We start from the raw sequence: 27804 nt of genomic DNA on the forward strand, positions 1-27804 counted from the left end.
AAACAGATATAACTTGATGTGATACGTCAGAATATAAAATTTCTTTTATTATAAAATAGATAAATAGATTTACCATATCATATAAAATTACGTCAGTTTGTAAATTTACTTTTGTAGAATCTTTGTTTGGTTGTCGTACTTATCTTTCCAAAATTTCAAACATATGAAATCGTAAATTGTCCCCAAAATTTAAATGGATAAAAATAAATAGATTTATATGTTTAAATTATATCTTAACACTCAATAAAATATAAAATTAGAGTTTGAATTCAATGCTTTAAAATCATGACTTGTCCCAAAATTTTAATCTAATAGAAAACGGTAGAATTGATATATTTTAAGGTTTTACCTCTTTAACAATATTTTTCCCATGTGAGATTGGCTGCATCCCAGTCAGGAGTTCGAGAAATACGACTCCAAGACTGTAAACGTCGCTTTTGTCTATCAGTTTATGTGTCAAAAAGTACTCTGGATCAAGGTAACCCTGCAAAGTTATAACAGAGAATGAGAATAAAGAAATAGACACCGGTTACTTCTCCTAAAACATACCGTTCACTATTTCATCTAATTTGAGTTCAATTTATCTTATTTTGAAAATAGAGAGAATTACAAATTGTTGCATGACCTTAAAACTTAAACTCAATTGTATTTTTTATTCTACTTGGTAAAATGTACATATCACCAATACGAGTCTTACAGGTGTCCCCTTCACAACTGTGGATACATGAGCAGGCACAGTCCCTTCAATATCTGGAACTGGAGCAAGTCGCGAAAGTCCAAAATCAGCAACCTTTGCTGTATAATTAGAATCCAATAATATGTTGCTGGCCTTGATATCCCGATGAAATATTGGAGGATTAGCTTCCGTGTGTAGGTAGAGGATGCCCTTAGCTGACCCCAGGGCAATTCTCAATCTCATCGCAAAACTCAGAGGTTCTTTACATTTAGCCGTGTTATTACGTACATGAACCAGTAATAAGCTTTTTTATATGGAATGGTGAACTTGGAAAGCAAAATAGTTCTGTCTGGCTCCTAAAGAACAAGACAGAAAGAATGAAGAACACACACAAAATTATTGTGACATTAATAGAAGGAAAACTTAAAAGGATGAATATAAGGTGTACCAGAAAGGTGATCCCTTAGAGTACCATTCACCATAAACTCATAGACCAACATCTGCAGGCACAGCAATACTCACATGAAGCTTTTCCCAAGGCAAAAATTTCAACTAATTCAGAAACAGAAAGCACAAAAAAATGTCGTCATGAAAGTCAAAACATTTTGCGGGAGAAAAGTACAGCTAATGAAAAAGGAGAGGAAAAACAACAAGGTATTTTTGGTTTGAGAGGTTTTTCAAAAATTTTTAAAATTCTTTCCCTTTCAAACCAAACTTCTTTTAAGCTCCAAAAAAATTTATCTCTCATGTTTTACATCTAATCATTTGCCTTGATTTTTTTTTACAAAACACATAATCCAAAACAACTTCCACAAAACCCAATGCAAAATGCATCCAAAAAAATTTTATCCAGACTTTTCATTTTATCTACTCATGTTCACTAAGCGCAAGACAAAATACATCTAAAATATTTTCATCCAAACAACTTTTCATCATTCCTGCCCACTTTCAAAAAACCTAACACAAAACAGTCTTAAACCTTTTTTTTCAAGAATTGTCAGAATTAGAAAAATTCACTTACGGGTACCATAGACTCCCAAGCATATAGTGAAAGGAGACAAATCATCCTTAATCATGGAGAACTCTGCATATTCTTCAACATTATCAACAAATAAACTTGCAGCCATTTACGCGGTTTACATCTTTCTTTCTTTCGTTTTCTTCTTCCTTTTATTTTTAGTGAAAGATCTTACAGCTTTCATAATCTTTTGAGCTTTTGTTGCATTTCTGCCTAGGTTGATAGGAATCATCTCCCATGGAGTCATTGTTAACGTATACACTTTAGGCATGTTTGGCTATTAGACATATACTTGTTAATGTTTACTATTTAGGAAGTTATACAATTTAGGACTTCTCTAGCTGTACAAATATATTGCCGTGTATATAGGCTGAATATTAGGAATCAGTTACCGTGTATAGTATATTATCTACTTTTCTTGTATAGGGTTTGTTACGTGAATGAATGAAAGACAAGTTTTTCCAAAGCTTCCTTGGTATTTTTCTGGTTTCCCTGGTATTTTGACAGTCATAAGATAGATGGATAAGAAAAAGCACCTGTTCACACTCTTCATCACAATATCCAATCAAAGACACTAGGTCTCGATGATGTAACCTTGACAATAATTCTATCTCTGTTAAGAACTCCTTCTCACCCTGTAAGGATCCCTCTTGTGCACGTTTAATGGCCACAATTGTTCCATCAGCTAGAATGCCTTTATAGACCTTTCCATACCCTCCTTGGCCAACAAGAGCGGAGTTGTTAAAATTGTTTGTAGCCATAGCCATTTCTCCATAACTGAAAGCCTTCACACCATCAATTCTCAAGGAGGCCTTAGATGCTGCATATTAAATACAAGTCCAATGTTGAAAATGAGAGCATGGTGATAGAAAACTTAAAAAGAGTATGTTACAAGTCCTTAAAACATGTGAATGTAATCCACGTGCCAATTCTAAGGCAATGCAAAAAACTCCATTAATGACCACACGTTATCCTAAAATTTCCAGCTAGAAGCATAATAAGGAAACTGAATTTGAAGCTTATTAACATGGATTTTTTAAAACCATTTTTAGAAACATGATATAATGAGTATATATGTCATGAATGAGCTGATTCATTGGCAAAGAACATTGTTGGAAGGATGAGTGGCTTTTCATCTTCTCAGGATGCATACTCCTTTGCAATAATCCTACTCAGACAAAACAAATCTTATCAGTATGAAAAGTAAATTTATTGGCCATGTTTAACAGTAAGTGAATCCTTGACTTTCTATATCTAAGAGAGTAAGAGTTAATAATACTTGTTTTTATCATACATATTTAAAATAAAAAAGGAGGACTTCTAAAATCGGATGAAACAAAAAAAGGCTACAATCAGAAGGATCTTTATTATAGTAATTTATCCTTCACGCTGTGACTCAGAGAAGTTACCAGCCTGATATATGAGCTAGCCAGAACTTCTTCAGAGATTTAGGCTGCATTCAAGTTATGCTGAGCTCAGACTGTGCTCAAGTCAGCTAATTTTAGCCTAGCCTTTATAGGTCTAATATATATATATATATATATATAAATAGATTTTCAGAACATGCGCACACGTATATATTTGCATCTTACAGGCCAACAACATTGTTAAAACCGTGGCTAACTGGTTGTTCTAGAACTTGCATATGATTTGAGTCAACATGCAACCCAAGTCTTATGGTACTTTTTAGTGGACTCTCTCATCTCTTGGAGGCATGTTTGGAAAGTGAGATGAGATGAGAATTCTGTGAATAGTAGTAAAATGATTTGAGTTAAGATGTTTTATTAGGTTTTGGGAAAGGAGAGAGAAAAAGTAGAATAAAAATATTATAAAATTAAAATATTGTTATAATATAATTTTTGTTTTGGAATTTGAAAAAGTAGTATTGTTTTTTGTGTTTTGTTTGGAAGTTTGGTAAAGTTGTAATGATTAGATGAAAAAGTTGAAGATTTGAAATTGAAAAGTGTTTGTGTTTGCGTTTGCGTTTGTGTTTGATTGATATTTGGGAAGGAAATTAAGAGAAGTTTTGAGATGATATAAGATCATCTCACGTCCAAAACAAGCCCTTAATGATGTTTCTATTCGCATGCCAGTCCAAGCTTAGTGTCACCACCTAGATTTTTCTAGAGAATTTCCTAACCTTCTAGAAGCCTCCTAGTCCTTTGTAATCTTGTGGAATTGTGTAGAGTAATCTAGAAGGGGCGTTATAGACAATTCTAGAGTAGTGTTCTAGAAATGGCTTTATAGACAATTCTAGAGTAGTGATCTAGAAAGTTCTTTACCCTTGGATTGGTGACAAGTGTCACAATCCTAACCATTCTTTGTACCAAGAGTTCCCTATAAATAGAGGGGCTCTCATTTGTATAAATCACCAAGCAATAGAGCTAACAAGTTCTCTAGAGCATCTCTCTCTATCTTCTCTCTCTAGCTTTGTTCTCTATTGTCTTGAGTCCTTTAGAAGGCTTACTTAGGAGCTTTGTGGAGAGAAAGCCTCCTAAGGCCGCACGGGTCGAGTGAAGAAATTCTAAGTCCGTGACAGTTGGTATCAGAGCCAACCAAGTTAGGATGGCAGATCCAAGTGAGATCACCATGGAGGTCCAGGAAACAAGAAAGAGCAAGAGGTCGAAGGACTCAAGCTCATCTATGGAGTCTCGTCTTGATGGCATCGAGAAAGCCATGGCCAAGATATTGGCCAAGATTGAAGATTGGGATCAGTCTCACTTGGAGGTGAGCACCCTTGACAACTCTGTGACGAGGATGGAGGTGGCAGTGGCGGATGTCAAGGACCGACTTGACATCGTGGAGCAAGGTTTGGAGGAGCTAGGATTGGAGGGACAATCCGAATCGCTCAAGGAGTCCATTCTGAGCACCATCAACCCCACCATCGAAGCACAGTGCGTTGAGAACGTTGCTTTCCAAGACCGGGTCTTGGGAGAGCTAACAAAACTCCATGAGCAAATGGAGGAACACCGCGTCGGTCTGGAGGAGACCAAGGCGGATTGGGCCATGTGCAAGCGGGCAGTGGCCAATGGGGGCGCCGTCGGAGCTGGAATGATGGCGACACCAAGGGTGGATACCCCCAAACCAAAAGAGTTCGATGGCAAGCGGGATGCCAAAGAACTTGACAACTACATGTGGCACATGGAGCGCTACTTTGAAGCTTTGAACATGCAGGATGAGCGTGTCAAGGTACGTACTGCCTCTCTCTATCTTACTAATCTTGCTGGTATTTGGTGGCGTCGTAAGCATAGTGAGATAGAGAAGGGTACTTGCACTATTGATTCTTGGGAAGAGTTCAAGCGTGAACTCAAGAAGCAATTCTATCCTGAGAATGTGGCTATCTATGCGCGGAAGAGAATGAAGGAGTTGAAGCACACCTCTTCTATCCGCAACTATGTTGAGGAATTTTCTGCCCTCATGCTTCAAATTACAAACATGAGTGAAGAAGATCTCCTCTTCAACTTCACCGATGGTCTCAAGTCTTGGGTGGCTCAAGAACTCAAGCGTCGTGGAGTCAACGACATCTCCACCGCCCTGACCGTGGCAGAAACTTTAGAAGAATTTGAGTATCATAAGAGTGACAACTCTTCAAAGCCCAAGTCTTCAAAGGAGAATCACACTAAGGGTGGGGGAGCGAAGGGGTTCAAGCCTCCACAGTATAAAGATCGAAGTGACAAGCCTTCAACATCAAAGGAGGGCAAGAAGGACTACTCTAAAGACAAGAAGCCAAAGGATGCTTGCTTCCTTTGTAACGGGCCACATTGGGCTAGAGATTGTCCTAAGAGAAAGGCCCTCAACGCCATGTTGGAAGAGAAGGAAGTTCAAGAGAAGTCGCACCTGGGGTGTCTACAACTTCTCAACTCCCTTAAGGCAAGCACAAAGCCAACCACCAAGGATGGATCTTTGATGTTTGTAGAGGTACTCGTTAATGGGAAGAAGAGTCATGCCATGGTCGACTCAGGAGCTTTTCACAACTTCATTAAGAAGGAAGAGGCCACACGGCTAGGGATTCCTCTTAAGAAAGGTCAAGGATGGCTGAAGACCGTGAATTCTGAAGCCAAACCCCTTGATGGCGTAGCTCACGGGGTGGAGCTACAACTTGGCACTTGGAAAGGTATGGTGGATTTCTCCGTCGCTCCTATGGATGACTTCAATATCGTGTTGGGGATGGAATTCTTGAGACAGTTTAATGTAGTGTCTCTTCCCCATTATAACTCGGTGTGCATCTTGGAAGGCGGTCCATGCATGATACCCACCATATCCAAGCTAAACACCACCCAACTTCTATCCGCCATGCAATTCAAGAAAGGATGGAAGAAGGGCGAGGTGTCTTACTTGGCTTCTATGGAGGAAAGTGAAATGAAGATTTCCTCCCCTCCACCCAAGGAAATCCAAAGGGTCCTCAGGGACTATGATGATGTCATGCCTCCAGAGTTGCCCAAGCAACTACCACCTAAGAGAGAGGTGGATCATCAGATCGAGTTGGAACCTGGCGCCAAGCCACCGGCCAAAGCACCTTATCGCATGTCACCTCCAGAGTTTGAAGAACTAAGGAGGCAACTTAAGGAGCTACTGGATGCCGGATTCATCCAACCCTCCAAGGCACCATATGGGGCACCCGTGTTGTTCCAAAAGAAACATGATGGGTCTTTGCGGCTGTGCATCGACTATAGAGCTCTGAATAAGGTAACCATAAAAAACAAGTACCCTATTCCTTTAATTGTTGATTTTTTTGATCAGTTGGGCCATGCAAAGTACTTCTCTAAACTTGATTTAAGATCGGGGTACTATCAAGTGAGGATTGTGGAAGGAGATGAAGCGAAGACAACCTGTGTGACTCGCTATGGAGCATACGAGTTCCTAGTGATGCCCTTTGGCCTCACAAATGCTCCAGCCACCTTCTGCACACTCATGAACAAGATCTTCTATCCCTATCTTGATCAATTTGTGGTAGTCTATTTAGAAGATATCGTCATCTATAGTTCTACCCTTGAAGAACATGTGGAACATTTAAGGGTTGTTTTCCGTGTCCTAAAGGAAAACCAACTCTATGTCAAGAAGGAGAAGTGCTCATTTGCACTAACTGAAGTCCATTTCCTTGGCCACAAAATCCAAGGGGGAAAATTCAGCATGGAAGAGGGAAAAATTGAAGCCATCAAGAAGTGGGATCCTCCCACTAAGGTTACCGAGCTTCGATCATTCCTTGGGCTTGTCAACTACTATAGAAGATTTATAAAGGGATACTCTACAAGAGCATCCCCCCTCACCGACTTGCTCAAGAAGAACAAGACATGGGAGTGGTCATCAAGGTGTCAGGAAGCCTTTGACGATCTGAAAACAGCCATCACGGAGGAATCGGTCTTGGCTCTACCAGATTGTACCAAGCCTTTTGAGGTACAATCCAATGCATCAGACTTTGCCATAGGGGGAGTTCTCATGCAAGAGGGACATCCCATTGCATATGAGAGTCGCAAACTCAATGAGACTGAAAGGAGATACACCGTGCAAGAGAAGGAGATGACGGCTATCATCCACTGCCTCAGAGTTTGGCGACACTATCTGCTTGGCTCCCATTTTGTGGTCAAGACAGATAACATTGCCACTAGTTACTTCCAAAGTCAGAAGAAACTAAGCCCAAAGCAAGCTAGGTGGCAAGACTTCTTGGCAGAATTTGATTATGTCTTCGAGTACAAACCCGACAAGGCCAACCTTGTTGCTGATGCACTAAGTCGGAAGGGTGAACTTGCTGCTGTTACTCAAGCTCAAGGGGAGCTACTTAATATAATCCGTGAAGGCATGGAGCATGATCCCTTAGCCAAGAACTTGGTAAACATGGCTAAGGAAGGAAAAACCAAGAGATTCTGGGTAGATGACGGTCTTCTCTACACCGTAAGGCGGCGAATCTATGTTCCAAAGTGGAGAAATCTACGGAAGAACCTTATCAAGGAAAGCCATGATTCCTTGTGGGCTGGACATCCAGGCCAACGACGTACTCGAGCTTTGCTGGAAGCTTCCTACTATTGGCCTTAATTGAGAGATGAGGTGGAACTCTACGTGAAGACTTGTCTTGTGTGTCAACAAGATAAGGTGGAGAATCAAAGTCCTGCAGGATTGCTAGAACCACTACCCATTCCTTCACATCCATGGGAGAGTGTGAGCATGGATTTTATAGTGGCTCTACCTAAATCCGAGGGGTGCGGTACCCTCATTGTGGTGGTAGATCGATTCTCCAAGTATGCCACCTTCATCGCGGCTCCTAAGGATTGCTCAGCCGAAGAAACTGCAAAGTTATTCTTCAAACATGTGGTGAAGTATTGGGGCTTACCACGGAGCATCATTAGTGATCGGGACCCTCGCTTCACAGGAAGGTTCTGGTCAGGACTATTCAAGCTTATGGGGTCTGCCCTACATTTCTCTACCAGCTTTCACCCTCAGACAGATGGGCAAACTGAGAGGGTGAATGCCTTGTTGGAGTTATACCTGAGGCACTTTGTAAGTGCCAACCAATCCGATTGGGCTAAGTTATTGGATGTTGCTCAATTCTCCTATAATTTACAAAGGAGTGAATCCACAAACAAAAGCCCCTTTGAGATTGTAATGGGACAGCAACCACTTACTCCCCAGTCGTTGGAGACCAGCTATGCGGGGAATTGTCCAACAGCCTTCAAGGTTGCAAAGTCTTGGAACGAACAATTGGATGTAACCCGCTCCTACTTAGACAAAGCAACCAAGAAGATGAAGAAGTGGGCTGATCAGAAAATGAGGCACACAGAATATCGTATAGGCGACTTGGTGTTAGTAAAAATTTTGTCGAGCCAACATAAGTTCACAAGAAAGCTACACAAGGGGCTTGTACGACGTTATGAGGAACCATTCCCAATCATCAAGAAAGTAGGGAAGATCTCCTACAAGCTAGACTTGCCCTCCAAGTTTAAGCTTCATCCAGTCTTCCATGTCAGCTGCTTGAAGCCTTACCATGGTGATGAAGAGGAGCCAACACGAGGAGAGTCTAAGCGTGCACCCTTGGGCATAACTACCACTTTTGATAAAGAAGTGGAAGAAATCTTGGCGGACCGTGTCATTAGGCAAAAGAGTCATAAGCCACACCAAGAGTACTTGATCAAGTGGAAGGGATTGCCCGAAAGTGAAACAACTTGGGAACCAAAGGATTCTTTGTGGCAATTTGAAAATCACATTCGAGGGTTCCATGAAGACGCCGCGTCGAGGACGTCGCGAAGCTTGGTGGGGGAGAATGTCACCACCTAGATTTTTCTAGAGAATTTCCTAACCTTCTAGAAGCCTCCTAGTCCTTTGTAATCTTGTGGAATTGTGTAGAGTAATCTAGAAGGGGCGTTATAGACAATTCTAGAGTAGTGTTCTAGAAAGGGCTTTATAGACAATTCTAGAGTAGTTATCTAGAAAGTTCTTTACCCTTGGATTGGTGACAAGTGTCATAATCCTAACAATTCTTTGTACCAAGAGTTCCCTATAAATAGAGGGGCTCTCATTTGTATAAATCACCAAGCAATAGAGCTAACAAGTTCTCTAGAGCATCTCTCTCTATCTTCTCTCTCTAGCTTTGTTCTCTATTGTCTTGAGTCCTTTAGAAGGCTTACTTAGGAGTTTTGTGGAGAGAAAGCCTCCTAAGGCCGCACGGGTCGAGTGAAGAAATTCTAAGTCCGTGACATTAGGCTGAAACTTGCCCAACATTATTAACTAAGAAAGAGCTAAGATATTTGGCATTTTGAGCCAGACTGGGGACTTTTCACCTCAGGCTAAGCTTGCCTAGCCTGATTGATAGGCCTATAATCCCGATGCAGAATAGAAACATTACATATCTACCTAAACATCCCAACATCGTAAACATAAGAACTCACCACGACGTTTTCTCGAAACTGCACTATACTTCTTCATACGCTTTCTTAGTATTAGAAGAGAGACAACTGCGGACATTGTAACTGCACCTGCAATGGTCCCCACTACTATGCCAGCCAGTGCACCTGTGCTTAAACTAGAACTTCGAGAGGTGGTAATCGCTGTGAGATTAGTGAGAACTATGAGTACAAACAACATCATAATTATCCAACAATATTCATTCCAATACGAAGACATAAAAGAGGGTAAGGTATGACTGGGGAATATATAATTTAGGCATGGCATTAGCTCATAAGTGGCATATCATGTGGTTTTGCAAAATAACCTTCTCGGGGATGGGTAATGGCCCTAATGGGATCCTCTGCTTTGATGAGTAGTGAAGGCCAACACAACCAAGCAAAAACAAACAATCCATGCGTCCAGGTCCAAGCTCTTGACTGATACATCCCAATAACGCAAAGAACACCAAAACCTTCAAATTTATGTGAATACCCAGCACTGAAAATTGTTGTTGTATCCGAGTACTCTGCCTGATAAGAGGAAATAATTATCAGAACTTACGCAATTGAACTCTAAAGCAGCTCAACTTGTACGTATGAAGAAAAAATATTAGCTTTCAACACTTAAGAAAAAAAATAAACACCAAACTATTCAAATTCAAGTGAAGCAATTAAAAAAATCACCAAACTCAAAATGTAGCCTCATGCGTGAAACTTGAGAAGAAACAGAGCATCCAAACTCTCAGCAAAACAAGGAAATTAAGGTTGTCAGGGGGAGAAAAAGGAGAAATCCTTCGTACAAGTACACTGAATAGCTGGAAATCTATTAGAATGATGGGAGTTCAACTAAATATGGTTGCAATATCCTCAGAGCTTAGCTTAGAGTATTGGCAATGGCCATTGCCAAGTCTAAAATAGAATTCAAAAATGGTGTTTTGGCTATAATATGAACTTCTAGTTAAATTAGTCCACATTGGACTAGCTATCCCAAGTCTAAAAAATAATATAATATTATTAATCCCCAAATCAGAAGATTCACTACTCACAGACATTCCCCATCATCAGTCGAAACCCAAGGATACAAAAACAACCGATCCCCCAAATAGAGAGTACCCAAAATGATAGAGTAGATACCAATCAAAACAAACCCAAAACAACCAAAATCATCACAATCCGACTCAAATGAGGGAAAAAAAATCGACGGCGACAGTCGATTAAAGCCGATACAAACCCAAAAAAAAAAAAATCATCACAGTCGGCTTTGAGGCTTGAAAGTCGGGAGGTTCTTGGTTGAAGGACGGCGACAGGTTGAAGAAGACCCAAGCTTCGGAAATTGGCAGTCAGCTTTGAGGCTTGAAAGTCGGGAGGTTGCTGGTTGAAGGACGGCGACAGGTTGAAGAAGACCCAAGCTTCGGAAATTGGCATCCGGCTTTGAGGCTTGAAAGTTGGGAGGTTGCTGGTTGAAGGACGGCGACAGGTTGAAGAAGACCCAGGCTTCGGGAGAGAAAGAAAATAGAGAAATACTTTTTGCAGTCAGCAGATGCAGTCGGCGTGCAGTCGGCTGTAAAAAAGTGAATTAATACGAGACCTGCATGAAAAAAAAAATTATTTTTATAACTTTTTTTTATTCATGTAGGTCCCCCTGAATATAAAAAAAAATTTTTATAATTTTTTTTTATTCATTCCGTACAGCCGACTGCACGCCGACTGCATTTGCCGACTGTACGTAACAAAGCCCAAGAAAATAAAGAAGAAAAGAAAGAAGAAGAAATGGAGAGGTATCTGCAACAGAAAACCGAGGGAAATGACAGGGCAAGTAGTAGAAAACAAATAAAAAAATCTTTGGTCTTTGTACAGTGTCTCGCCATGTCTGGCGAGGTCTTTAAATTTACTTTATCACTTATGTCAAACTTTCCATCTATGCCTAGGCCAATGCAGATCTATTTTTACAAAATTATAGTCATTTTAAACTGGGCTTTGCTAGATACAGTCGGCAAATGTAGTCGGCGTGCAGTCGGCTGTACGGAATGAATAAAAAAAAATTATAAAAAAATTATTTTATATTCAGGGGACCTACATGAATAAAAAAAAGTTATAAAAATAATTTTTTTTCATGTAGGTTCCGTATTAATTCACTTTTTTCTCCACGACTGTATGCCGACTACATTTACCGACTGCAAAAAGTATTTCTCTTTTAAACTTACATTTGGCAATAACGAGGCCATTGCTGATGCTCTAATTAAATCTATCTCTGCTCACTGTCTATTTAACAAATCAACCCAGGGCCCGGGGGACTTGGTCACTTGAGCGAAAAAACAAAGTTTGAAATTTCATACCAAGAGCACGGTGGTAACTTTCTTAGCCCGACGGAGATCAAAGACTTCATTTTTCTCGGACAGTGAGCTTGGAGACGATGACTTTTCTGAGAAGCTGATGGGACGGGAAAGGGAGAGGTTTGAATGTTATCTGTCATTTACTTGTCGTTGATGTAAACCATGATACACGCAGAGCATGTGTAATGTAAAACTATAGGGACACAAAGAAGATAATCTTTTGCTTACTAGTAAGTTGATAGCCAGGTTCCAACCACACGAACCAAAAACAAAAGAAAGACATTTTTGTGCTTTGCATTAAAAACTGACGAAAGTCCTACCAATCAAACATGACAAAAACATATGTCAATGTCTAAAACTTGACAAATACACGAGATAATGTATGGCGTATTGGAGTAGCAACGCTGAACAGAGACTGCAAGATATTTCAGGAGATGAAGTTAAAAGATTTAAGAAAAGGAAATACTTTAGGAATTATAAAAACCATATTATTTTATAGATTTATTTTGTATAATCATTGTAATTTATGTCTATAACGATTATCTTTAAAAAAAAAACAATTGCTATTCAGCTGCCATCAAAAAATTTAAGAAAAAAATTAAAAACCTTCTTGCGTTTTCATCAAAATTAAACTCCAAATCATCATTTTTTTCAAAGTTCAGAAAAGAAAAATCTAGTTACAAGTATAACTGCACATTAATATGTATACCAATTTAATGTAATTGATCAAAAAATAAATTTTATTAAAAATAGTACTAATTTAAATTTTAAATATAAAAAAATCAATATTAATACACAGATTAGTACACGATTTTATTGTATATAACAAAATTTAAAAAAGAAACTTTTCTATTTTTGTCAAAACCAAAATTTGACTCCAAGTTAGGATATAACGGTCAAATGGAGGGATACAGAAATTCTGCTTTCATAACTTCCGTGGGACAACCCATCATAAATTTGATTGAAATTTGCATTGGAAGGTAATACCATTTGCCAATTCAAACATATTTCATATTGTTGAGGATCCTGCCATAGAAGACTCATCCAGCTCAAACACAATTTATCATAATTCAAATTCAAGTAAATGAGATTATCTCAACAGACTCTGTGACAACTCTGTTTTCTATTCCAATATTTCTATATTTCTCCAATCACATTCTCTCATCTTTATGGACAGTCACATTTCCTCTCCGTTGTTCTCCACTGAAACTCACCAACACACCTTCCCACGCTCTTCTCCTATCACCATTCTTACCAATATTCATCACTTATTACCATCAAATTAAATGGTGAAAATTTTCTTGTTTAGCGTGCTCACATAATTATTCCCTATTCTCGTAGCCAACATGCTTTCGGCTTCATTGATGAAACCAACTTACCCCACCTCCAAAGTCCAACCATCCCAAATCCTACGCTTCCCCTTATGATTCTGGAACCATTCCCAATCTAACCAAACATAGTCATTTTCAAGAAAACGTCTGCGATAATGCAACTTGACACTTAAATAGGGTAGATGGCTTGAGTCGCCTGAAGACCCACGTTTAAAAAAATTATATATTTAATAATTAAAGAATTATTTTTTAATATCATTGTAAATTATTTTTAAAAAATATTTAAAAGATATAAAAAAATAAAAATAAAAAATAGTAATTGCTATTATCGGCAGTCTTTCTCATGCTACACCCTCAGCACGGCTACAGGTTACTTAGCGGCCGCTTAGCATTAAGAAGTGATGATCGTACGGCCAATCAAACCTGACAAAAACATTTTCAAGAAAATGTCTGCAATAAATGCAACTTGTCAAGTGATATTATAATTTTTTAAATTTTTATTATTTTATCTCATCTCATTTTATCATTATAATTTTTTTTAAATTTTATATAAAATATAATAAATAATTTAATTTTTTTAAATTTAAATTTAATTTTTTTTAATTTTAAAATAATAATACTTTATTTAATTTTTATCTTTTATTAAAAATTATCTAATCCCATTTTTAAATCTGAACGAAGTTTTAAATGGATCCGACCACGAATTAGAGGGAGGGATAAGAGTCATTCATCAGCAAAACATTAATTAGAGCAGCCCAAAGAGACCTATGAATTGACATTCAGCCCATTAATTACAGGCTTTGGTTGTTTGGATTATTTCTATGAAGTAGAGAATTTTTTTTTAAAAAAAAAAAAGAAAAAGAAAAAAAGAACCATATGAAGTAGAGATTGAACTATCGGCTAGGCTGCTTAGAAATTCATTGCATTAGAATGAAAGAAAAAAAACATACATTATTTGTTATTCTTTTCATAATTTATTTACATTTTTTATGTGACATTAAATCATTAAAAAATTATTTATATTTTTTTATTTGTTTATAAATAATTTGATGTCACGTTAAGAAATAACGGAAGGACCGTCGTAAGATGATGGTAAATAGCACTTCTTGAGTGGTTTGCAGCTTCTATTAATGTAGTTGAAAAAACGTATTTTTTAGAAAAATGATTTATAAAATCTTATATAAAAAAATTGAGTAAATTGGAGATATATATGAAAACTTCACTTTTTAATAATATGATTCACTTTATTTTCAAAATGAGTATGTGAGCTTGTATATCTTAAAAATATATCTAACATTGCTATTTTCTTACTAAATAAAAAAAAAAATATTAGTAAGATCGTTTATTTTAAGTATCAAACACATAGATAATATAAAAATAATAAATCTATTCATCATCTCATAGTGTGACATTAAATGATTAGTTCATAAGTGAAATATAATAAATAGTCTCCAATCATTTAATACCATATCATGAGATGATGAAAGGATAATAAGAATTTAAATGATGAGTAACATTACTCACCAATGATCTCACAACGCAAAACAAACACCGATTTTCAAGGGACTTTAAATGGTTGACGTGATTTTTCCTAATTGACAAGTCGATCATTTTAAAAATATGAATGCTTTATCACAAAGTTTTTTTTTTCTTATAAAAATAAACTCATAAACGGATATAACTTGATGTGATACGTCAGATTATAAAATTACTTTTATTATAAAATAGATAAATAGATTTATCATATCATATAAAATTACGTCGGTTTCTAAATTTACTTTTATAGAATCTTTGTTTGGTTGTAGTACTTATCTTTCCAAAATTTCAAACATATGAAATTGTAAATTGTCTCCAAAATTTAAATGGATAAAAATAAATAGATTTATATGTTTAAATTATATCTTAACACTCAATAAAATATAAAATTAGAGTTTGAATTCGACGCTTGAAAATCATGACTTGTCCCGAAATTTTAATCTAATAGAAAACGGTAGAATTGATATATTTTAATATATCTTAACAAAACAAAAGGAGCATCATATTTGCCATTTCATCTGAACTTCCAAACCAATCTATAACGTCCATTATGTCCTCTAAAGCATACTTAACGCATTCAAATATCAGCATGGAGTACAATGTTTTATGCTTTTTTGTTTTGTTTTGGGTTCTCTCATTTTTGGCATCAAATGGAAAATTAAATATCAGCTATGAAATCAAGAAACACTGTTTTAGAGTAGTTGGAGATGTTTTTTAGCTGGGAATCCCTTCCATTTAGACACTACAGGCCCCAGATCGGTTAAGAAAGTATGTGAAAACCAAAATATTTTGTGAAGCCACACACCTTGAATGAGTAAATAAGTTTAGGGAAGTCCTACAAGGGATGTCTGCCGGAATTTTATAACTGGTTTTGGGGCATAATTTATAAATGACTATAACATTTTCACGAGCTGTGATAAATTGGTCCTTTGGTAGAGAATTCAAAAGCACAAGATATAGAACTGGTATTGGCCAGCTATAATCCTAAATTTGGAGGCAGATATCCCTAAGCTAATGTAAAACAAGCAACACTAGTTAAACAAATGCACTGATCAATGTGTATATCCCTGCACAACAAGACTGCATTGTTAAGAAGAACCACCATGACCATTTTGCAATGTATATATGAAGCCAGATTTCAAAACTAGCCCTTCAATCAAATCCTTTTTTCCAGTCCCATAGCTTCAGGACTGCTCAGTGTCCCCCTGTATTAGACCAGACAACACACTCCATGAATGTAAATGTAGCAAAATTATGTTTCCTATTAATCACAGACTTTGTTACCAACAACTCCATTTGTTTTGAAGTGGTATTAAGTCTGTAATACGGAAGAATAAATTTATTGGAGTTGGTTCTTATAGCAGTTTTCTGATACTACCTACCGGTCAAAACTATAACCTCTTCAAAACAAATTGTAATAAGAGACTGAGAGACTATACACAGCATCAGATACCGAGATCATACAATAAAAATTTCCAGTTCAAATTTCGAGGTTATTAGAAACAACACAAACATTCTTCCCCATTTGTTCTATCTAGGCATGATGGTTGGAACGACTCCACTATCAAGGTTGCTGCCAGATACATCTGACGACAGATAAGGATTTTTCACTGTTGAGGATGATGGTGGTGGAGACATATATTTTTCGACGTCAGTGACCATGGGATCTGCTTTTCTGATGTCAGACTCTGGCATCATAAGGCATATACTATCAAGTTCTCGAACCACCTCTGCCATTGAAGGTCGTGCATCTGTTTCATCTTGGCAACACTTGAGGGCCAAGGTCAAAAATTTAACCACACATTCAGAAGGATATGATCCCATCCTTCCATCAATGACCGAAAAGATCATACCAGACTGATGAGCAACATTAACCTGAAAAGAATGAAAACAATAGAAGAAGAAGATGGAAAAAAAAAAAAAAGCCACAAAACTTCAGCCGGTGTATCAAATGGATGAAATAAAATGGACATTATGACAAAGTGATCTTAAATTTTATAGGAAATACTGAGTGCATGGAAGGAGTTCTAAAACATGAGATTAATGAATGGAGCGTTTTGCATCAGTCTCAGTCAAGGCCGGAGGTGAAGATTGTAAAAGGAACTCAACGTCTCTGCTAATTTATTGAAGCGGAAACTGAAGTGTGTAAAAGAGGGAATCTCTCTTGATTATTAGACCAAGTATAAAATTATTTTTTTATTAGTTGATCCAAAACATTATATGGGAAGAGAGAGAGAGTAAATACAGGCTGCTTCCTTGTTTTTTATGCTGCAGGAATAAAAAGAAGTACAGAACAATTTTCCTTTCCTGTCCAGTAACCACAGAATACCATTGGGCCCCTATTGAATCCAAGGTAAACGGTTCTATGTTAAGGTTTTACCTCTCTAACAATATTTTTCCCATGTGAGATTGGCTGCATCCCAGTCAGGAGTTCGAGAAATACGACTCCAAGACTGTAAACGTCGCTTTTGTCTGTCAGTTTATGTGTCAAAAAGTACTCTGGATCAAGGTAACCCTGCAAAGTTATAACAGAGAATGAGAATAAAGAAATAGACACCGGATACTTCTCCTAAAACATACCGTTCACTATTTCATCTAATTTGAGTTCAATTTATCTTATTTTGAAAATAGAGAGACTTACAAATTGTTGCGTTCAATTTATCTTATTTTGAAAATAGAGAGAATTACAAATTGTTGCATGACCTTAAAACTTAAACTCAATTGTATTTTTTATTCTACTTGGTAAAATGTACATATCACCAATACGAGTCTTACAGGTGTCCCCTTCACAACTGTGGATACATGAGCAGGCGCAGTCCCTTCAATATCTGGAACTGGAGCAAGTCTCGAAAGTCCAAAATCAGCAACCTTTGCTGTATAATTAGAATCCAATAATATGTTGCTGGCCTTGATATCCCGATGAAATATTGGAGGATTAGCTTCCGTGTGTAGGTAGAGGATGCCCTTAGCTGACCCCAGGGCAATTCTCAATCTCATCGCAAAACTCAGAGGTTCTTTACATTTAGCTGTGTTATTACGTACATGAAGCAGTAATAAGCTTTATTATATGGAATGGTGAACTTGGAAAGCAAAATAGTTCTGTCTGGCTCCTAAAGAACAAGACAGAAAGAGAGTTGGGGGTGGAGAAATGGAGGAAGTGTACTGTTGCAAATCATATTTTACAATTTTCACTTGCATTAATATGCAATGAAGAACACACACAAAATTATTGTGACATAAATAGAAGGAAAACTTAAAAGGATGAATATAAGGTGTACCAGAAAGGTGATCCCTTAGAGTACCATTCACCATAAACTCATAGACCAACATCTGCAGGCACAGCAATACTCACATGAAGCTTTTCCCAAGGCAAAAATTTCAACTAATTCAGAAACAGAAAGCACAAAAAAATGTCGTCATGAAAGTCAAAACATTTTTGCGGGAGAAAAGTACAGCTAATGAAAAAGGAGAGGAAAAACAACAAGGTATTTTTGGTTTGAGAGGTTTTTCAAAAATTTTTAAAATTCTTTCCCTTTCAAACCAAACTTCTTTTAAGCTCCAAAAAAATTTCTCTCATGTTTTACATCTAATCATTTGCCTTGATTTTTTTTTACAAAACACATAATCCAAAACAACTTCCACAAAACCCAATGCAAAATGCATCCAAAAAAATTTTATCCAGACTTTTCATTTTATCTACTCATGTTCACTAAGCGCAAGACAAAATACATCTAAAATATTTTCATCCAAACAACTTTTCATCATTCCTGCCCACTTTCAAAAAACCTAACACAAAACAGTCTTAAACCTTTTTTTTCAAGAATTGTCAGAATTAGAAAAATTCACTTACGGGTACCATAGACTCCCAAGCATATAGTGAAAGGAGACAAATCATCCTTAATCATGGAGAACTCTGCATATTCTTCAACATTATCAACAAATAAACTTGCAGCCATTTACGCAGTTTACATCTTTCTTTCTTTCTTTTTCTTCTTCCTTTTATTTTTTAGTGAAAGATCTTACAGCTTTCATAATCTTTTGAGCTTTTGTTGCATTTCTGCCTAGGTTGATAGGAATCATCTCCCATGGAGTCATTGTTAACGTATACACTTCAGGCATGTTTGGCTATTAGACATATATTTGTTAATGTTTACTATTTAGGAAGTTATACAATTTAGGACTTCTCTAGCTGTACAAATATATTGCCGTGTATATAGGCTGAATATTAGGAATCAGTTAGTGTTCCCGTGTATAGTATATTATCTACTTTTCTTGTATAGGATTTGTTACGTGAATGAATGAAAGACAAGTTTTTCCAAAGCTTCCTTGGTATTTTTCTGGTTTCCCTGGTATTTTGACAGTCATAAGATAGATGGATAAGAAAAAGCACCTGTTCACCCTCTTCATCACAATATCCAATCAAAGACACTAGGTCCCGATGATGTAACCTTGACAATAATTCTATCTCTGTTAAGAACTCCTTCTCACCCTGTAAGGATCCCTCTTGTGCACGTTTAATGGCCACAATTGTTCCATCAGCTAGAATGCCTTTATAGACCTTTCCATACCCTCCTTGGCCAACAAGAGCGGAGTTGTTAAAATTGTTTGTAGCCATAGCCATTTCTCCATAACTGAAAGCCTTCACACCATCAATTCTCAAGGAGGCCTTAGATGCTGCATATTAAATACAAGTCCAATGTTGAAAATGAGAGCATGGTGATAGAAAACTTAAAAGAGTATGTTACAAGTCCTTAAAACATGTGAATGTAATCCACGTGCCAATTCTAAGGCAATGCAAAAAACTCCATTAATGACCACACGTTATCCTAAAATTTCCAGCTAGAAGCATAATAAGGAAACTGAATTTGAAGCTTATTAACATGGATTTTTTAAAACCATTTTTAGAAACATGATATAATGAGTATATATGTCATGAATGAACTGATTCATTGGCAAAGAACATTGTTGGAAGGATGAGTGGCTTCTCATCTTCTCAGGATGCATACTCCTTTGCAATAATCCTACTCAGACAAAACAAATCTTAACAGGATGAAAAGTAAATTTATTGGCCATGTTTAACAGTAAGTGAATCCTTGACTTTCTATATCTAAGAGAGTAAGAGTTAATAATACTTGTTTTTATCATACATATTTAAAATAAAAAAGGACTGCTAAAATCGGATGAAACAAAAAAAGGCTACAATCAGAAGGATCTTTATTATAGTAATTTATCCTTCACGCTGTGACTCAGAGAAGTTACCAGCCTGATATATGAGCTAGCCAGAACTTCTTCAGAGATTTAGGCAGCATTCAAGTTATGCTGAGCTCAGACTGTGCTCAAGTCAGCTAATTTTAGCCTAGCCTTTATAGGTCTAATATATATATATATAAATAGATTTTCAGAACATGCGCACACGTATATATTTGCATCTTACAGGCCAACAACATTGTTAAAACCGTGGCTAACTGGTTGTTCTAGAACTTGCATATGATTTGAGTCAACATGCAACCCAAGTCTTATGGTACTTTTCAGTGGACTCTCTCATCTCTTGGAGGCATGTTTGGGAAGTGAGATGAGATGAGAATTCTGTGAATAGTAGTGAAATGGTTTGAGTTAAGATGTTTTATTAGGTTTTGGGAAAGGAGAGAGAAAAAGTAGAATAAAAATATTATAAAGTTAAAATATTGTTAGAATATAATTTTTGTTTTGAAATTTGAAAAAGTAGTATTGTTTTTTGTGTTTTGTTTGGAAGTTTGGTAAAGTTGTAATGATTAGATGAAAAAGTTGAAGATTTGAAATTGAAAAGTGTTTGTGTTTGCGTTTGCGTTTGTGTTTGATTGATATTTGGGAAGGAAATTAAGAGAAGTTTTGAGATGATATAAGATCATCTCACTTCCAAAACAAGCCCTTAATGATGTTTCTATTCGCATGCCAGTCCAAGCTTAGGCTGAAACTTGCCCAACATTATTAACTAAGAAAGAGCTAAGATATTTGGCATTTTGAGCCAGACTGGGGACTTTTCACCTCAGGCTAAGCTTGCCTAGCCTGATTGATAGGCCTATAATCCCGATGCAGAATAGAAACATTACATATCTACCTAAACATCCCAACATCGTAAACATAAGAACTCACCACGACGTTTTCTCGAAACTGCACTATACTTCTTCATACACTTTCTTAGTATTAGAAGAGAGACAACTGCGGACATTGTAACTGCACCTGCAATGGTCCCCACTACTATGCCAGCCAGTGCACCTGTGCTTAAACTAGAACTTCGAGAGGTGGTAATCGCTGTGAGATTAGTGAGAACTATGAGTACAAACAACATCATAATTATCCAACAATATTCATTCCAATACGAAGACATAAAAGAGGGTAAGGTATGACTGGGGAATATATAATTTATGCATGGCATTAGCTCATAAGTGGCATATCATGTGGTTTTGCAGCTGCCTTGCTGGTCAATATGGAACACACCTTGATTGCCCCGAAAATTTAAAATCATCTTGTAATGAGTTTTAACAAGGATAAGTTCAATTTTAAATATTAAACAAAGTATACAAAAATATCATAACAACTTCATTTTTAAGCTTTGTATAGAAAAAGATTCAGGAAAGGAGATGGAACAAAGGCAAGTAATTGTTCTACACTTAACATGGCACAACTATGACAAAAGCATTGAACTAAACTCCCTGGATCAAGAGTATCTTCAAAGATATTTGGAAGCAAAAGGCAAGGCTACCTCCACTTAAATATGCCACTCACAGACACGCACTGCATGTCACTCAGAGCAACAAGAATAGGTAAGCATTTTTTAAGTGCATAAACACCAGTAACAGAGAATAATGCCACATGGATATGATTATCTTTTAAAGCATTGAAGATTTCAAGGGAATATGTTACATATGCATCAATTCCAACTTCAACAACTGTGTCGCAAATTACATCAGATTAGGGTTTCGAGACAAACCATCTTTATAAATGTCCAGGAGAGTGAAATTCAGAAGTTCGTAAGGTCCAAAGATGTCACTATCAGGAATGCTCCATGATGTGAACATGTTCATAATTCGCCGAACCTCACTCGTATTGAAGATAAAACCATTGACGCTTTGATTATTATATACTGGAAAAAACTTCAAGTACATTTTCAGTCGAGGGCCTTCTTCCCATTCAAAATTTTCAATGTACAGCTGATAAAGGAGTAGATCAAGACCAGATGTCAGGTAATACTCAAACATTGATTTGTAAGGACGAAAATCTGAGAATCCTGGACTTTTCAACCGATATCCAACAAGTAGAGGGGCAGCACAGAAACAACGTTCAGGAGATTTAGGGGAATATTCATAAGGGGGTGGACATCCTGGACTGTCACAATCCAAAGTGTTATTTGTTGGACCCGGATTTTTATTTTCAGCATCACTTTCAGATCCACAAAAACTGACTAGGTTGGTGTTCGAGCAAAAGGGATTCCCTTGAAGCCTGGAAGTCAACAACCAAAACATGTGACACATCATTATATCAATGTGCTATGTTTGTTCCACCTCACAACACTAAAACTAAAAAGATCTCATCCACACTCTTTTTCCAAGTAGTCACATGAATATGAAAATATATTTTATTACACATGACGGTAGTCATATGAATGTGAAAATATATTTTATTACATATGAAGGTCTACATAAAACAAGTTGTGACATGTAAATTCAGAAGCAAGTAAAGAAGCAAACCAGACAGTGACATTTGGAGGTAGATTAGTATCGCCTGTAATACTTGAAAGATTATTATTCTGCAACTCCCTGCAATATTAAAGAGCCATGTGAAAAAGCTTAGAAAATTCAGTATGAGATCCTTTCATACTTATTTAAAAGTCAACCCAGGAGGTAGCAACTATGAATTTCACAAAAGAGTGTGCAGAAATCAGAACAAGGAAGCAACTGTATCTTGTATCAACATAAGAACAACATGCTTGGAGCGTGAATGTGCATCCACACACCCACGCCACCATACAATGACACTTTCAACCAAGGGAAATGGAGATATTGTCATTCAGGTCTTACACTGTAAGGCTTTCACTTCCATTCAAAGTCCTATCTTGCCAAATGGTGGATGGAACAGAGCCGTTCAATGAATTGTTCGCAATTGACCTGTCAAGAGCAATAATTTACCAACTAAAGCCATTTGTTTTATTAACATTTATAATTTATTGAATGATAATAACTACTACCTCAAAATCTAATGGTTGAGAAAAGTGGAAACTCAAATTTACATAAGTGTGAAGCAAGTTACAATAGCATTGACCCCGTATAACTAAGCACAAAAGGATAAAGTGAGAGACTACTCACAGTTTCTGGAGATGAGTAAGATTCGAAAGGCTGTCAGGAATTGTTCCAGTAAGATTGTTGTTGGATAAATAGCTGAGCACATTACTCAAACAATATATGTCAGAAAAGGGAATTGTTGGCACAAATTATTTTTGAAAGCTAGGAGACACATCTGTTAAAGCTTTGTAACATCCAAAAATTAAATTTAAGTGAAAAAAAAAAAAGATGGAGAATCTTACATGGACGTGATATTCTCAGAAAGTCTCTCTGTAGGTATGGTTCCATTTAGCAGATTTAAACTGAGATCTCTGAAATTATAAGATATAAACAAAGTAAAGGTAGCAAGCAGAGTTGTCTTAGACAAAGTAAAGATAACTTTCTTCGGCCTGGTACATTTATTTTTTTTAGAAGCTCATACTTGATCATCATAGAATAACTTCAAATGTAAATAAAATACAGCAACTCACAGATAACCAAGGTTCGGTATTTGGCTCAAATCAGGAATCTCCCCTTGCAAGTTGCAGTTCCTAAGGCTCCTACAAAAGCCAACACACAAATCATGACACCTTGAAATGTACATAGGTGTGAGCATACTTCTCGGTTGCCATCTAGAGAGCATATAAAGCTAGAACATGAAAGGTTTGTGATAGCTTCTTTACAACTCAAGCAGATTACATAAAGTGATATGTAATATCAAACAGCAAAGGATTAATCACAGAAAATCCAACTTGTTCAGTGTAACAGTTATTTGACGTTTGAAAAGAATAAAAAATTTCAGCTTCAGACCTCAAGGCTAGCACCTGGCTCTGCCTTTGCTTCTGAAACCTAGTTACAAACATAGGATAATAATATGCACTTACAACTTCAGCAATTTAGACATTCTGCTATACGAAGCTGGAATTGTAGTCCCATCAAAGTGATTATTATCAAGTTGACTGCAAAACAAAGAAATGCATTTTAAAACTTGGAAAAAAGTACTTCAGTAATATTACCTCATAGGAAAAGGAAAATTTAGAAAATTATAAACTTGTTCGAGATGAGAAGCACAAGCAAATGACACCAAATTCAAAAGTTCCAATTGTAAAACCATTTATGCTATGTGCGCACACACACACGTATTTATGTTCCAGGAAAGTAGAAACCATACATTATCAGTAAATTTGGCAGTTCGGAGAACTCCGGTGGAAGATACCCTGATAAGTTGTTATTATCCAGAAGGCTGCAGGTGCAGAGTTAAAGATGATCACAGATCTCATAGATTGTACATACAGATGACTTATCATAAAATATGAGTATATGACCAATTACCGACTTACAAGTGAACAAGGCTTGGTAATCTGGATAGTTCTGGGGGAATTTGCCCACTAATTGAATTGTTGTTCATGTGACTGCTCACAAGGTGAAGTAGAAGGGTTAATCATTGTAGAACTATTTTAGATGATATAGCACCTGAAAAATACTTACAAATGCTTCGTTTTGTTCAAATTTGCAAATGATACTGGTATTGGTCCTGATATGTTGTTCTGATCAATTTGTATTCTGTCCAAGTTTGGAAGATAACCAAGCTCTTCAGGTAATGGACCTGTTAAGTTGTTTCCATTCAGAAGCCTGGGAACATGGAATATTACAGATGGAATTAGAGATAAAGCAAATTATATATACCAACATCAGGCATTCAGAATGATGCCAACATAGCAAGAAAATTAGATCACACTTACAGATTATATATCTACATTTTCTAATGGCATGAGTATATCAACATGTGAAAAAAATAGTATCTAACCTATCCCATAGAAAAAAGGTGATCTACTTACAAGAGTTTCAAGGTGGTGATATTGCCTATCTCCTTGGGTATACTCCCACTTATGCTGTTCCACATAAAATCCCTTTAACAGAGAGTAGAAAGAGAAAAATATATCAGTAGGTTACATAAATCAAAAGCCGAAAAATGTCAGTAGGTTACATAAATCAAAATCCAACATGCAGTAGAGAACACATTTTTAGAACATTGAGTGAAAAAGGTATCCAAAAATCTGACTCAGATAAAGTTGTCTGAAGCACAAAAAGTAGCTTTCAGAAAAGCTTTGCCTTACAGTATTTGTAGGTACGATAATTTGCCAAGCTCTGGTGATAGACTTCCTGACAATCTCATTTTCAGAAGTTGCCTGCAAAGAGAGGTCCAAATGAAAATTGTTAAAGCAACAATGCAAATTCTTCGATGGAACTGCTCATAAAATTAATAACACCAAGTTTTATCAAAGCTTTGTAATCATGTGTCTGAACTTTAGGGAAAGTATACTTTTCATCCACAGATTATCATCTATTTTTCACTTTTTACTTTATGTTAAAAAATAGGTTTCAATTTGTACCCTTGGTTAAGATCTCACTGTTAATATGCACAAAAAACTGGTCACATGACACAATCTTAAAGTTCATATTTAAATGGAGGGCGCAAAGTGAAATCTATGGTTTTTTTATAATAAAAACTGAAAATCTTTGTAGTTTAGGGTGCAAATCCCAAATAAGTGAGTTTGTTGACGAATGGTGTAATTTCCCCTTGAACTTTTGACTCATATGAATCTTATCTTATGCTAGGAATGAGATAATAATAAAACATTAGCCAATAAATTATATAATAATGGAGTGGTTATTAACTTTTTGGACCAATGAATAAGATAATAAAAACTGTCACACTGTCACAACATAGGGTGTACCAGCTAAATCAGCTCTACACTGCAAACTGAATGGTGAAAGTTACAATTAGAATTCATTGGAATTACTTATAAAAGTCAGTTCCATCTAGTAAACACTTAATATCTATGCACCCTCTTTACAATGAAACTCACCCAATGTGAGATTAAAAAAACCTGAGGCATCATAATCTCCCCCACTCCCCACTCAAATCCCTATTTTCCTTGTCAGGGATTGCATCACAATGTACTGCCCCAATTCCAAATGGATTACCAACCCAACTCCGATACCATGTGTAGCAACCCAAGAACATGCAAAGACTAGTCAAAGTTATATTCGGAGCTCTCTATAATCACTTATACAGCTCGGGGACTTGGCACCAATAAAATGCCCTCACAATTCATATACCACTGTGTGATTTAGAACAATTTAATGCATTACAATTTTTTTTTATTTGTTATTTTTATGGGTAAAAAGGAAGGAATAAATATGCATTACAAATTTAAAAAGATAGATTTTCATATTCATTGAAGACGTTATTTTTTCTAGCAAAATTGGGAAACATATATTCACATCAATTATCCTCCCTGATAGAGATTAAAAATAAAGGGGATGTTAAAATCATACAGTTCCTGAACATGTAAATATCCATCATCTAATGTTGTATTGGAGCACACAACCCCTGTCCATTTTGATGTACACGGATCTCCTCGATTCCAATTGCTCAGATTCTTATTGGGATCTATCAAACTTCTCTTGATGGCTTGCAATGCCGTCACTGAAAATAAATACAAATGTTAATCATCATTTAATTAACATGAACATTTACAGAATTTGTAAGCTTTGGTATGGTCCGTGTTTCTCTAATTCTAACATCAGGGTTTCCACATTGACAGAGTGAATTTTTGTTTTAAAAAAATTAACATAACAATTGTTAGCAGAGCCAAGTCTGAGCACATACACTCAAATAACATCTATCAACACTAATCAGTAATCACTTCCCACTTGAGAGAATTAAATATGTAAGTGATTGGGTAACTATAGATCTCTTTTTACAGGATGCAATATAAAACATGCCTCCACTTGCAGTGATACTTCTAAACAAGCATTCCCCGAAGAGTGTAATTTCCAAAAGAAGCTTAAAAAAAAAAACAAACAAACAAAGCACCAAAATCACCTTCCACTGTGTCGGTAATGGCGCCCTGAGCTCCAAAAGATAGAGAAGCCCAACACAACCATGCAATAACAAATATTCCATACTCCCAAGTTGTTGACTTAGACATCCCAGTAACGCATAGAACGTCAGAACTCGCAAACTTCTTATACTTTCCAACACTGGGAATTGTAGTAGTATGTGTGTGCCACACCTGATAAAGGTCAGTATCAGAACCTAGAGAGAATGAGTTCCAGAGCAGCTGAATTTATCTCAAGAAAAAGAAATAGTAATTCTTCTAACTCTGGAAAATAAATCAATAATCAGACAATTATTAAACACAAGTACCACAATAAAAAAGCTCCAATAAATGAAAAACCAAGGAATTAAAAAAAAAAAAAAAAGTACACCGACGAAGAAGCTCCCCTATTAGGCAACCAAACAAAGAAAAACACTCAAAATTCTCGTCCCATACAGCTTGAGAAGAAATAAACCAACCAAACTGCCAAAACAAAAAAGAAGAAGGAGAAACCCTCACAAGAAGAAGATTGAATATACAGTTGAAAAATATATTAGAATGATGGAAACATATATATGTCATGCAATTGAACTATTTACCTGGGGCCAGCTTGAGCAAGAAAGAAAGGAGTTTGAAATTGATTACCTGGTGAAAGGAAGTATCTTTCTGACCAGGTCCCCATTACGAATGCTCAAGCATTTGTTGCTGATGCAGATCGTAGCCATCTTTTTCACACACCGAATAAAAATAATGCACATAAAGTATAAATCTGAGGGTGGGCTAGAAGATGTTGACTTTTTTGGGCGGGTGGTTGCCGGGACAACTTATCAATTTAATATTGAAAAACCTACT

At 36.5% G+C, this 27804-nt stretch overlaps 2 protein-coding genes across 6 annotated transcripts; both read right to left on the minus strand.

Moving 5' to 3' along the window:
• Positions 1-321: 321 nt before the first annotated feature.
• On the minus strand, positions 322-9842 carry LOC122292028 (probable LRR receptor-like serine/threonine-protein kinase At1g06840). The gene is made up of 5 exons (XM_043100185.1): positions 9572-9842; positions 2231-2514; positions 1125-1176; positions 698-948; positions 322-484 (listed from the first exon to the last, which is right to left on the minus strand). Exons 1-5 carry the CDS (start codon positions 9804-9806, stop codon positions 338-340), a joined length of 969 nt encoding a protein of 322 aa, XP_042956119.1. The 5' UTR covers positions 9807-9842; the 3' UTR covers positions 322-337.
• A 6238-nt stretch (positions 9843-16080) lies between these two features.
• On the minus strand, positions 16081-27804 carry LOC122292029 (probable LRR receptor-like serine/threonine-protein kinase At1g06840). 5 transcript variants are annotated; one of them, XM_043100188.1, is made up of 21 exons: positions 27598-27804; positions 26958-27147; positions 26408-26558; positions 25183-25254; positions 24904-24975; positions 24554-24697; positions 24406-24477; positions 24237-24308; positions 23950-24024; positions 23557-23625; positions 23329-23397; positions 23111-23182; positions 22826-22912; positions 22496-22564; positions 21739-22247; positions 20901-21059; positions 19159-19442; positions 18047-18098; positions 17544-17794; positions 17149-17283; positions 16081-16643 (listed from the first exon to the last, which is right to left on the minus strand). In XM_043100188.1, exons 2-21 carry the CDS (start codon positions 27061-27063, stop codon positions 16299-16301), a joined length of 2865 nt encoding a protein of 954 aa, XP_042956122.1. In that variant the 5' UTR covers positions 27064-27147; positions 27598-27804; the 3' UTR covers positions 16081-16298. The 5 variants fall into 5 exon arrangements, with proteins under 5 accessions (XP_042956122.1, XP_042956124.1, XP_042956121.1 ...); XM_043100190.1 differs by having other exon boundaries at positions 27552-27804; XM_043100187.1 differs by lacking the exon at positions 27598-27804 and adding an exon at positions 27472-27538.

This window comes from Carya illinoinensis, chromosome 13, assembly GCF_018687715.1.
Source record: "Carya illinoinensis cultivar Pawnee chromosome 13, C.illinoinensisPawnee_v1, whole genome shotgun sequence".
NCBI classification, from domain to species: domain Eukaryota; kingdom Viridiplantae; phylum Streptophyta; class Magnoliopsida; order Fagales; family Juglandaceae; genus Carya; species Carya illinoinensis.